The sequence below is a fragment of the Coloeus monedula genome (assembly GCF_965178545.1).
Source record: "Coloeus monedula genome assembly, chromosome: 18".
Lineage (NCBI taxonomy): Eukaryota > Metazoa > Chordata > Aves > Passeriformes > Corvidae > Coloeus > Coloeus monedula.
In genome coordinates, this window is record NC_138798.1 from 4,712,340 (window position 1) to 4,725,496 (window position 13,157).

Genomic DNA, 13,157 nt, shown 5'->3' on the forward strand with positions numbered 1-13,157 from the left:
AGAGAGAATCCCAAAAGCTCCCCACAGGGAGGGCTGGGAGGTCAAACTGACGTTAAGTAGGATGGAGATCTGATATTTCATCCCAAAAGTTCCTCCAGCCCCACAGCCCACAAGGACATGGAGCTTCAAGCAAGTAATAAAGCGACTCGCATGTAAATATGAAATATCTTCTAATTTATTGTGTTATATTAAAAAACCAAAAGTACATATTGCAAACATCAACCATACACTGAAATCCAGCTGAAGCTTGTTCTGTGCAGAAGTCTGGACAGGTGGGAATGATTGTACAGAACAGGAATTTGCTGTTGTCCATGAAACAATTCCATTAAGACTGAAAGGTTCTACCTACACTTTGCTCTAAGGTAGGATGGGAGCTTGGAGCCTTCCCCAGGTGCTGGGGCTCAGGGGATCCAAACCTGCCTTGGGGAAGTGCAGGAGCAGCTGCTTTGGTGCTACAGGGACAGAGGTGGGAAGGGGTCACCAGGGCTGGTCCCTGTCCCCTCCTCGTACAGCCCCACCCCATGTCAGGAGCTGGGAGGGGACAAAATCCCTTCCCCAGGGGGACTTTCCTCAGCTCCCCTGGGCTGTGCTGTCACTGCTGGTGCTGGAGAATGGAAGCAGCCAGCTCTGCTCTCCCTGGCACTGGGAGGCAGGGAAGGATAATCTGAAGAGCTGCTTGTGCCCAGGACACCTGCGCTGAGCCCCAGCTGCACCTGAGAGCTCAGAGCAAAACCACTTAAGGGTAACGAGGCTCAGGACTGAGAGCATTTGTGCAAGGGCAGGGCCAGGGTGTGCCCAGAGCAAGGACAGGGGCAGCAGGTAAAGGACAGTCCCCAGGACAGCACAGTGGCTGCTGTGCTGCACCACTCCAGCACCCAGAGGGTGAGCTCAGGAGTGAGTTAAGGCAGAGTCTGCCCACAAACACAGTAACAGAACTGAAATTGCAACTCTCCTGGAGTGACTTTGCTAAACCAACAGCTCTACAAAGATTAAAAACAGCCCTCCCCTGGTTTTTAAGAACTGAGTTTGCATAACCTGAAAAGGAAAAGCCTGAAGCCAGTTAAGGATCTATTTACAGAGAAGTTAATCACGTAGCTGTGATCTGTCAGGTGCTTAGTACTGGTGTCACCTCCTGGGGCTGAAGCTGCTCTGCCCCCCTGCAGTGGGGCCTCCAGGTAGGTCAGCACAGCCAGGGATGAGCTGCCCTGAGCCTGCTGGAGAGCAGCTCCCAGCTGGAGTGAGCAGGGTTTGCTGCAGGACTGGTGCTGGTCCCTGTTCACCCTCTGCTGACACACAGCCTCCACCCCCAGCAGGGCTGTTCCAGATGCTGAGATGCCCAGTAACAGCCCAGTAATCACCAGTAAGTGTCAAAGTACACAGTGCTGGAGAAAGAGCAATCCAGGACTTTCCTGCCTCGCCCCCAGCTTATCCCAGCCCTGAGGGGAGAGGAGAGAGGCACTGGCTCCTTCCCCTTCTGCACTGCTCCAGCCCCAGAGGGTGCTGCAAACAGGCACTGTACAACTCAAACTGGAAGCCCTGAGGTGTCAGGACAGAGCTGCAGCTGCTGAACCTCAGGGGACCTGTGGAGCTCTCAGTGAACAATCGGCAGCTGCAGGAGAAAGGAGAGGGGACAGGTACAACACCCCCACCTGCCACAGCCACCAGCTGCCTGCAAGGTGGAGAAGTCTTTGGTTACTAGAAAGATGGCCTCAGACTAACTTTGAAATCTTTTGAGCTTTACTTGATGATCCAAAACTGTACAGCCACTTCGTGGTGTGTTTCAGCCTCTACCACTGAGCTCTGTGGAGCTGGGGTGTAAATGCCCTGTGGAACAGAACAACGTGGCTGGTGCTGCTGCAGCACCTTTGGTTTTCACACTGTTCCCACATCCTTAGCAGCCCTGAGCCAGGAGCAGGGATCCTTGGAGCAGGAACACAGAGCTGTTGCTCCAGAGGAGCCTGGCTGTTAAAGCCAGTGTGAAATGTTCCAGAGAAAGTGTCAAAAGAAACTCTAGCCCAGGGCAGAGTGCTCTGGTGTCACCCACAGTGCTGCTGCAGTGCAAGTCTAACACTTCCTACCTCGGGTTTCTGTCCCCCCCAGGACTGGTGACCTGAACTGGCACAGCTGTGGCTCTGCTCCCAGCCCTATGGAATGACACCCCACCTCCCACCAGCGCTGTCACTTGACTCCACGACAGGCAACAGGAGACGAGGAGGTAGATAAAATATTCATGGACAAGAAGAAAGCACTCGAAGAAAACCACAGTGCAGTGGCCTTCTCCGTGCTCTGCCCTTCCACACACACAGCTGCCATGACTGGGAAGACTTGGAATACCCTCAGGAGGAAGTCAAACAGGGAATATCTGCCTCTGGGTTGCTGCCTGCTTCTCCTTCCCCTCGCTCAGAGCAAGGCAACGCTCCTGGATCAGTTCCAGAAGGGAACCAGGGCTGCTGCCCCCCACCAAGAACCCCCTGCATAGGGGGATTGAACCTGCAGTGACTCCTGCTGCCTGGGAGCTGCTGGAAACCAACCCCACAGCTGAGATCCAGGCTCAGACAGAAGCTCTAAGCACTGAGCAGTACCAACATCATTCCCAGGGAAAGCAACCGTGGACAATTTGCTCCTGATCCCCCTCCTTTGGGAGGAATTTTAACCTTGAACTGTAGGGATAAAGCAGGGATGGGTGTCCCCAGCTCAGTGCTGCAGAAGCTCCACTGAACCCTTGGAGGAGCAGATCCTGAGAGCTGTGGGAGCCCAAGGGCGCTGCCCCTGCTCCCTCCCACTGCTCTGAGGGGTCCCTCTGCCCCCAGCACTCCAGGAATCTCATCAGCCTGTGCCATTTGTCCTTTGGGGAGTCACCCCCAGCACTCCCGAGCTCTCTCCCAGGAGCCAGGGAGCTGTGCAGCAGCTCTGGGTCCAGATCCCTGCCTTTCCCCCCGCCTCAGGAGGGTCAGGGAGTGCCTGGAGGGAAGGAGGGTGGCTGGCTGAGCTTTTGTTTGTTGTTTTGGATTTAAAGTGCAGGATCATTACCAAAGCCTCAGGAAGCCAGTCCTCCTCCTCTCCAGCACAAAACAGCAACAACAAGAGTGCTAAAAATTCCGGGCATTTCTCCAGCTGCTCAACAGGCCCTTCCAGGCTGCCCAGTAACCTCATTGATCCTCGCCCTACAACTACCGCATTTAAATACCCCAAATAACCTAGAGTTTGTTACAAATCACAATTTACAGACTGTGCTGGACAGGAGTTGCACTGCCTGGTCCTGCTGCAGGGCAGCCCCTTCCACAGAGCTGCGGGGGTCCCCAGGCTCACTGGTGCAGGTGGGCCCTGTCATCGGGGCGCTTGATGTGGATCCTCCGCACGCGCTCGATGCGCTCCCGCTCCTCGTCCTCCTCCAGGTGGTGGGAGCGCCCTGCAGCCCCTCCTGTGGCTTCCAGGAGGGCATTGTCCGGCCCCCTCCCATCCTGGGATTCGTACAGCAGAATGTTCAGGGTCTCCTCGTAAATTCGGGCTTCTGGGAACTCCACCTGGCAGGCAGGGAAGAGAAGGTCACTCGCTGCAGGCACCAGGTTACCTCGGTTTGGGTTCCTGGAACCTGCTGTTACCATTTCTTAATTGCACCCCAGCCACAGAAATCCTTTCAGGCACAACCCTTTCTGTTCCATTATTTGCTTCCAGCTTTTGAGACCAACAAGTTTGGTTTTTACCAGAATCAGGCAGAGTTCTCCTGGGAAAGGGAAGGATACAGGGAAGGTGCCATTTGCTGGATCCCTTCTTACACGGGGGTGTGTAGAACCAGGGAATGGTTTGGGTTGGGAGAGACCTTAAAAGATCATTTAGTTGCAACCCCCAAACCCAAACATGGTTAAATGCACGAGTTTATCTGAAGATAGAGCTCGGCTGAACATTATGGAATACCACAGTGCTTAACGGAATATCCCAACTGCCCTGAGCAGGCAGCTCCTGCTCCACCCCCAGGATGAGCTCCAGGTGCTGCCCCACTCTCAATGCATTGATTATCCTCCAGAAGTGCTGAACAATGACAAAGTGCCAGCCTGTTCAGCTGTCAGGGTGCCAGGCTGGAGCACTCCCAGTTTTCCTGTACCTTGGTCTGCTTTTTCTCGGTGGCATAAACGATGGAGGTGCAGCAGACCTCGGCGATCTTGCGGCCCTGCCCGTAGAAGGACCAGCAGCAGATCTCATCCCCAATGACATCCTTGATGAAGAGCACCCTCCCATTGAACCTCAGGGACAGCTTGTCAAAGAGCTCGATGTTCTTCAGCATGTTGTCATCGGAGTTGCTGTGGGATGGAGGCAGCAGCAGGAATTTACAGAGCACATGGGAAGAGTGGGAGCAGTGAGCACTGAGAGCCCTGAACACCCAGATTGCTGTGTCATGGAATCCCAGGATGGTTTGGGTTGGAGGGATCTCAAAGCCCATCCAGTGCCACCCTGTACCATGGGCAGGAGCACCTTGCAGTAGCCCAGGTTGCTCCAAGCCCCATCCAACCTGGCCTTGGACACTTCCAGGGATGGGGCAAAGCCAAGAAATTAATTCTTATTATTTCACTACTAAAGGCAGGAAAACCTGAAGCAGCAGCAATACAGCAGCAACAGCCCTGTGAACAACTGCCCAAGGCCATTTCACCTGGGGAGCAAAATCCTATCAGCCAAATCAAACCAAATTCCTGAGCTCAGCACCAGCTGGATGGGCACTGTTATGGCATGAAACTTATAAGGGAATAAGGGAAAGGGAACAAGGCTACCCCAGCTTGATGATTTCAGCACTCACTGAGCTCCCTGTGTTCAACTGCCACACTGCAATCCATGGGAATGCAGACAGCACTTGGCCAGGAGCCTCTGCCAGCTGCACCTAAGGATTAGAGGAACTCCTCTGGCACAGAAATAGCACAGGCTCATCATTCCATTGATGGCAGCAGACTCCCTTCTGACTCCAGTTTGAAATTAATTGGGAAAAAATGGAGTGCCTGCCAACACCAATCAGTCATTTGGGTCTGGGAGAAGAAAAAGAACACTCTTATGGATTTTAATCTATTAAAAACTTCCAACAATTGCAGCTGAAGTCACTTACCTGGTGTAGGAATATTTGTTGTTGCTTCTGTTATAGAGCAGCTTCACTGCTGGCTGTAAGAAACAAAGCACAGATGAGGGAGCACAGCCAGAGCTGGAACCTCAGCTCAGCCCAAGGCCCCACAGAGAAGCTGCAATGACAAATTCCCAGTGGGATTTTGGTGGCCTTACTGCTGTTGCTGCATACCTGTGATGCACAGGTTGGCAACGGGGCTGCAATCCCTCCTGACCCCTTCTGGGACTGGATCCTCATCTATTCTTATCTTCCCTCTGTCTTATCAGCACCCCCTGCCATGGGCAGGGACACCTTCCACTAGCCCAGGTTGCTCCAACCTGGCCTTGGATACTTCCAGGGATGGGGCAGCCACAGCTTCTCTGGGAAATCTGTGCCAGGGCATCCCCACCCTCACAGGGAAGGGCTTTTTCCTAATATCCCATCTAACCCTGCCCTCCTTCAGCTTAAAGGCATCACCCCTTATCCTGTCACTCCATCCCTTGTCCACCTCTCCAGCTCTCTTGAAACCCCTTCAGGCACTGGAAGGAGCTCTGAGGTCTCCCCAAAGTCTTTTTCTCTCCAGGCTGGACACCCCCAGCTCTCCCCACAGCACATCTCAGGCTCTCTCACCTTGTTGGAGGTTGCAATCAGCTTCTGCTCCTCCTTGGAGGAGGTGATCACTGGGACCTTGCAGAAGGGCTCGTACGCATCCTTGTTCTGTGGGAGCAAGAACCAAACAGCACCTGAGTGACAACAGATCCCAGGGCACACCCACATTTCTTGGGAATGATCTGTGCTGAGGGGTCAGTGTCCAGTCTGTCCCAGTGGTGGTTTCTGGGTCATGCCTGGCCAGGCACCATTCTTCTGGGAGCACCTGAGGTATCCATTCCTGCTCTCCACCACTGAATGTCCTGTGCCCAGTTAAGCAGCAGGATCTGGAATGGGGCTTCTCTCAGAGAGGACACCAGTGACAGTGGCATCAAACCCAAGATGGGAACCTCAGAGCATAACAAAGAACACAACAAGACTCTCAGCAGCTCTGGGAAGGAGCTGGTTTCCCTGGATGTGACCACACTCCAGCAGATGGCAACACGAGCTATTCCAATTTGCATCCCGGCCTCCGAAATCACCACGTGAAGACCAGGAGAAAATCCAGCTCTGCCCAGATCATGCTGCCCACCCCCAGCAGCCCCTGAGCCCTGTGCCCACCTGCAGGGCTGCCTGGCACTCGTCTGCCAGCCCCTGCACCAGGTAGTACTTGGCCTCAGCCAGCAGCTCCTCGATCTCCCGGCGGCTCTCCGGGAGCGGCACGGCGCCGTCCCGCAGGTAGTTCAGGATTGTCCCAAAGTGCTTCCCACAGCGGTCGATCAGGATCCAGCCTGGGGACACAGGAAGGCCACGGTAAGGACAAGCTGAGATGAACGTGGCAAAAGGCCTCGACAGAGCAAACTGCTGGGAGGACAGGATGGAACTGGGAGCGTGAGGATGGAACGGGGAATGTGAGCGGAGGGTGCGGCAGAGCCCCAGCCCTGGAGCTCAGGATTGCAGCAGGAAGAAAATCACGGAAAGGTTTGGGTTGGAAGGGAACTTAAAGATCAGACAGTCTCACCCCTGCCATGGGCAGGGACACCTTCCACCAGCCCAAGTTGCTCCAAGCCCTGTGCAACCTGGCCTGGGACACTTCCAGGGATGGGGCAGCCACAGCTTCTCTGGGCACCCTGTGCCTCACCAGCCTCACAGGAAGAATTCCTTCCCAATATCCCATCCATCCCTGCCCTCTGGCAGTGGGCAGCCACTTCCCCTTGTCTTGTCCCTCCATGCCTTTGTCCAAAGTCCCTCTCCAGCTCTCCTGGAATCTCTAAGTGCTCCAAGGTCTCCCTGGAGCTTTCTCTTCTCCAGGGAAGAAAAGAGTTACAACCAAAGCACCTTTGGGTGCAGCATCCACATTTCACCTCTCTCTGGTGGAATCAGGCTGGACCCTGGAAAAGCCAGGCAGTGCTGAGGCTGGAGATTCCCTGAGTGAACAGATGGCCACTCTCACAGGCCGAGGCTCAGGAATGCAGCGAGGAAACGCTTGTGGGGAAGGAGTCATATTTTGGACAAATAAGGAAAGTAGGTTAAAGCAGCCCCTGTGTGTTCTGCATGAATGGAATTATGAGGAAAGTCTGAACATTTGGTTCAATCTGGAAAGGGAACATGGCCCTTTCTGAGGGAAAAGGAGACACTGTGGAGCAGTTCATTCCAGGCTTCCCAGCTCCCTCATTCCTGCTGTCCACAGACAACACAATGTGTGCTCCAAGTGTGATTTTACAGGCTGGAACAACAAACTGGAGACAGAACTAGAGACAGAAATCATGGATCAAAGGACTGATCCAGGCTAATGGCTAATCCAACTAGAGCAGAAAGAACCCCATTTGGCAATGCAGAGTATGGAAAGCAAGAAATCTCATTTAAGTGGGAGATTTAGTGGAAGGTGTCTCTGTCCATGGCAGGTGGTGGAACAAGGTGAGCTTTAAAGTCCTCTCCAACCCAAGCCATCCATATTCCACAAAGGCAGCTGCTTCCCAAGCTCACTGGAGCACACAGGCAGGTAAAAGGCCAGCTGAGAGCAGAATTACCATCCCCAAACTCCTCTGTTCTCCTCTGTAATTCCTTGTAGGCTGCAAAAATCTGCTGCAACTTCATGTTTACAGATGGTGAAACTGCAGCAGAATGGCTCATTTTCATGTGGGGATGAGAAAACACTTCCAGTAGCGTTGCAAAATCTGAGTGACCACTAGAAGAGCTTTAAAAACCCTTCTGTTCCCCCCAAACAGGAGATGAGTCACAGGGAAGTGACCCCGCTGCCACTTGGCCACAGCAGAGCCAACAAGTGGGCTGAAGCCTTTTAGAGCTATATTTTAATTGCAGTGTTCCAAAAACATCCTGTGACCCGTTTAGGAAGGGACACAGAATCCATGAGCTGTGTGGAACATAGAATCGTGGAATGGTTTGGGTTGGAAGGGAATTTAAAGTTTATCCAATTTCAACCCCCTGCCAATGACAATGACACCTTCCACTGTCCCAGGTTGCTCCAAGCTCTGTCCCACCTGGCCTTGGACACTTCCAAGGATGGGGCACCCACAGCTTCTCTGGGAATTCCATCTCAGGCCCTCACAGTGAAGGATTTCTTTCCAATATCCCACCTAACCCTGTCCTCTGGCAATTTGAAGCCAGCCCCACTTGTCCTGTCACTCCAGGCCCTTGCAAATAGTCCTTTCCCATCTTTCTGTCAGCTCCTTCAGGCCCTGGAAGCCACACTTGTGTCACCCCAGAGCCTTCCCTTCTCCAGGCTGAACAATCCCAGTTCTCCCAGCAGAGCTGCTCCATCCCTCTGATCCTCCTGATGCCTTCTCTGGACTCTCTCCAGCAGCTCCACATCCTTCCCATGCTGGGCCCCAGGGCTGAAGGCAGCTCTGCAGGTGGGGTCTCACCTGGGCAGCAGGGCAGAACCCCCCCCTTCCCCTCACTGCCTTTGTCCATGGACACATCAGACCTTTAGGAAATTCATCTTTGTCTTACAGGAATTCTCAGGGAAAGGATCCAAACCATCCAGCTAAACCAGACAACATTTTCCAACCAAGCCCTGGCAGGTGAAACAGGAGCCTGACACTGGACACTGCCTGAGGTGCCACTCTCTTATCAGCAGCTGGACCAGGAACAGCTTCCCCACCAACAGCAGCAGGGAGTCAGAGGAAAAAAAAGGATTGGAACCAGGTGGATGCACCTGGAAAACTCCCATCCTTCTCCCTGCTGATTACAATCCAAAGGAAATGTTCCAAATACGCCGATTTGCTACAGCTCATCAATAATTTCTAAGCTGCAAACAATCATCTGCCACAGCCAGAGAAGCCCAGACTTTTCTCCTCCAGCCCGAGGAGCAGCAGGTTGGAATTGTTCAGCTGGAAGGAGGAGCTGGGAGCTGGGATGTGAATCTCAGACACAGAGCAGGACCCCGTGTGCCACATTCCAGACTGGTTAAACCTCACTCCTTCCAGTTGCTCCCCAAGCCTGGCTTCTTTTCCTAAGAAACATTTCGTTTGGAGCCAGGTTTAGGGTGTGACCAATTTGGAGGATTTTGAAGAATTCCAGATAAAAAGTGTTTCCTTTAGCTGCCCCAGTGCTATTGTCCCAATTTCCAGGCAAGGGGAGATAAAGCAAGAACTGCTGCACTGGGAGTGTCTGTGTTACAACACACAGGAAGTATCAAATTCCTACTAAAACACAAACTGGTTCCATGGAACAATCCCACACAGACACTGTGGGAGTCACAGCAAAATAAACTTGTGATCTTACATCCCAAACATGGTATTTTAGCAGGAGAAACTCCAGCTATGCTCAGATTTGAGGTGCAAACACCACCTGCACTTCCAGGGCCTCAGAGCCCTGGGAATAGGATGTACCTGGAGCTGCCCAGGACACTGGGATCACACCAGGGTGGGCTTCCAAAATGAATTTGGAATTTCTGATCCATTTCCAACCATGGGAAGTCTGGAATTATCGAATTTACTGAAGCAGCTTCAGGAAGGGACAGGAAGATCCTGGTGGAGTTACCTCAAGTTTAGCAAAGGGAGAGGGTTCACATCATTTCCACCCCTCCAGTGTTCCCAGTTGTTGATTCCCATTTGACAGGGGTTTTTTCCCAAATTTGACCCACAGACTGACTTTTTTAATGCAACCTCCATGGTCTGTATCCAGGATAAGCATCCCTTTGATCCAGAGTCCCAAAGCACAGCACCCATATTCCCACTTTATCCTGGCCTGGGATAACACCTGGAACAACACAGCTTTGTTTTCCCCAGCTGAAATATGAAGACTTCTGGCTAAACCAGGAATATTCAGCAAATCAGGCTGTATTTTTACATTTTTTCCTTCAAGTCCACTCCCTCTTATCTCAGGAAAGCTTATCACAAGAGCCCTATAAACCTCTAAATAGACTATTTTGAAACACTCAGAACTCACTCCAACCCACCTCACCCTGTACTGTATTTTCTCTAATTTCAGCAAATTCAAACAAAAGTTTCAAATCGTAATTAACTAATCCCAAGAGAGGTGTTTGAACCTCCAGGCTCAGCTTTGCAGAGGCTGTGGTTAAAGACAAAGGTCTTTAAATACTGTTATGGGTAAAACATCAGAGTGAAGATAAAGCTGAGCTTCCAATTAAACTCTGGCACGCCCACAACGTGGGAACGTGGAGATAAAGTTCCAAGTTTTCCAAAAATTCTGCAACTGGTTCTGTTTTAGGGAAGTCAGCTGTCAATAGTCCCCCAAGAAAATGGTTTCATTTTAAAAAATCAGCTTTCAGCTCATAAATACCCATGTTCAGAGCATGTTTTGTGTTTTATTTATAACCAAGGAGACAAGAAAAGGGAATGGCATTCTGAGCTTCAAACAGAACACACAAGTCCCAGCTCACGGATTCCTAATCACTATCCCCACCTTTTTCCATGGCTTTAGAGCTTTAGAGTCAGTATTCCGAAAGGAAAAGATGCTCCAGGTGCTCCTGGCAGGAGCTCTGGCACTTCTTAGTGTCCTTCTGCTGTTCAGGCAACTACTCAGATCATCCTTGTATTTTTTTCCACGTTTGTCTAAGCTGTATAATCATGGAATCATGGAACCACAGCACGGTTTGGGTTGGGAGGGACCTTGAAGATTGTTTAGTCCATGGGCAGGGACATCTTCCACCATCCCAGGGTGCTCCAAGCCCCATCCAAGCTGGCCTTGGACACTTCCAGGGATGGGGCAGCCACAGCTTCTCTGGACCTCAGCACCCTCACAGGGAAGGATTTCTTCCCAATATCTAATCCAATTCTCTGGCAGTGGGAAGCCATCCCCTCTTGTCCTGCCACTCCAGGCCCTTATAAATATTCTCTCTCTGTTGCTCTTGTAGCTCCTTCAGGCACTGGAAGGCCACATTTAGGTCACCCCAAAGCCACCTCTTCTCCAGGCTGAACAATCCCAACTCTCCCAACCTTTCCTTGCAGGACAGACCCTCCATCCCTCCCAACCTCTCTCCAGGCCTACAAACAGCAGTTCCTCTGACTTTCCCACAACCCCTGTGCCTTCCCCTGCCGAGGAAGGACGCGGAGGACGCCGGGAGCATCCCGATCCTTACCTTCGCTATCCGTGAGCACTTCCATGCGCCCGCTGAACATGGCCTTGAGCATGGTGTCCTGCTTGGTGAGGGTCTGCATGGTGGTGTAGTACAGAGCCCCCCCCACGTTCAGCTTCACGTACTTGGAGCTGGGGCTGCTCCCCTTGAAGGACGTCGTGCGCGTCGCGGCCGCCGGCACTGCTGAGCTCACCACGCTCTCTCCCGACATCTCTTCCTGCAAGGAAAGAGTTCCCAGTTCAAGAGAGCAGCTCCCAGCTCGAGAGAGCAGCTCCCAGTTCTAGAGAGCAGCTCCCAGCTCGAGGGAGCAGCGCCCAGCTCGAGGGAGCAGCGCCCACCCTGGCAGTGTGACACCCGACCCTGTTGGTGTTTCACACCTCGGCTCCTCCCGGGGCTCTCTGTGAAGTTCTCAAGTGTTTTCAACATGTCACTGTCAGGAACTGAAGGACATTCATGGACTCAGCCCCATTTTTTTTTTTTTTCCCCAGGGAAAAACCCTGGGAATGCTGAGCTGGGTTTTGCACTGCAAAGCCAACGCTTCCCCACAACAACTGCTTTCATTCCTTACACAACTCCGACAGCTTAAGATCTTACTCCATCAATAATCTGGGATGGAATTGGGCAATTCCCAACACACACAAGTGGAGCAGATGATTCCTGTGGGTCCAAATGCAGAAACCAACAGATTCCCAAGTGCTAAAATGCAGAATATCCACAGGTTTTCACGGCTTTTTCCCTTAGAGCACACACGAGCTTCCACTGCTCTTCCCTGCCCTCCCACACTGCTCAGAGCACCAAAATCCCGGCGGACAGAGCGGCCTCCAGCCACATTCCGTCACCGAGGTCACACTGGCACAGGTACACGTTGGCTCAGCACCACAAATGCCCCCGGAGCCGCTAAATCCTTAATCACTGGGAGCCTCCGTGGTTCTGTTTTCCCTCAGGATGGGAAAGGGTGGGATAATTAACACCCTTCACACCTGCTTCTCCAGCTCCCATGGCTCCGGGAGGAGCTGAACCGAAGGATTTTTCCTCCACTGCCACGAAACTCAAAAGCGTCACATGGCAAATCCCAATGGAGCCGGAGTTGTGGGGCACAGGGGGAGGGAGCAGGAGGGGCAGGGATGGCCTGGGGGCTCTCTGGGATGCACAGGCAGCAACCTCAGCTCGTGTCCCAGCTCCCTCCAGCACCTGAACACCCCAGTTTGGGCAGGAATGGGCCCGGGGTCCCAGAGGGGATCGATCCTGCACTGCAGCGCGACCCCGCACCCCAAATCCCAGCCCTGCCCTGCCCTCCCCAAACCACCAGCCCCAGGCCAAGGGGCACGCTGGGGACCGGACACGTGCAAACCGGACCATGGCCACCCCGACTCCCAGGGGCCAGAGTGGCCCCGGCACCCCTCTCTGACCGTCCCAACCTCTGGGGACTGACGCTCCTCAACACCCGCACCGCTCTCGGGGGCCGGACCCCCAAATCCTCAGCCCAACCCCTCCGCAGGGCAGCGGCCCCCGCACACACTCCCCGGCCCCTCCGCCTCCTTCAGCCCCACTCCCACGGCCCAAAGCCCCCCCTGAGCCCCCAACCCAGAGTCCACCAGCGCTCCCGACGCCCGGAGCCCCCTCTGCGCCCCCTCAGCTTCTCCTGCACCGCTAAGGCCCGGAGCTCCCCCGCCCCTCTCAGCTTCCCCTCCCCGTTCCCCCGGCCCTCCTCAGCCCCCCGCCCCTCCAGCCCCTCCTCCCCCGCGGGGGCCGGAGCCCACCGCCGCCCCCCTAGGCCCGTCCCCTTTGCCCCCGATCCCCGCTTTGGCCCCGATCCCCGCTTTGCCCCCTCACCATGAACGGCGCCGCAGCCCCTCGGACCGAGCGAGCGGGAGCGCCGGGCGGGGAACTTCCGCCCCTCGCCTCGCTTCCGGCCCCGCCCGG

General features: G+C 53.8%; 1 protein-coding gene across 1 annotated transcript; it reads right to left on the reverse strand.

Moving 5' to 3' along the window:
- Positions 1-176: 176 nt before the first annotated feature.
- Positions 177-13,141, reverse strand: KCTD10 (potassium channel tetramerization domain containing 10). The gene is made up of 7 exons (XM_082293478.1): positions 13,068-13,141; positions 11,238-11,451; positions 6,293-6,462; positions 5,714-5,800; positions 5,090-5,142; positions 4,103-4,298; positions 177-3,524 (listed from the first exon to the last, which is right to left on the reverse strand). The coding sequence occupies exons 1-7, from the start codon at positions 13,068-13,070 to the stop codon at positions 3,306-3,308; spliced, it is 942 nt and encodes a 313-aa protein (XP_082149604.1). The 5' UTR covers positions 13,071-13,141; the 3' UTR covers positions 177-3,305.
- Between the last annotated feature and the right edge of the window lie 16 nt (positions 13,142-13,157).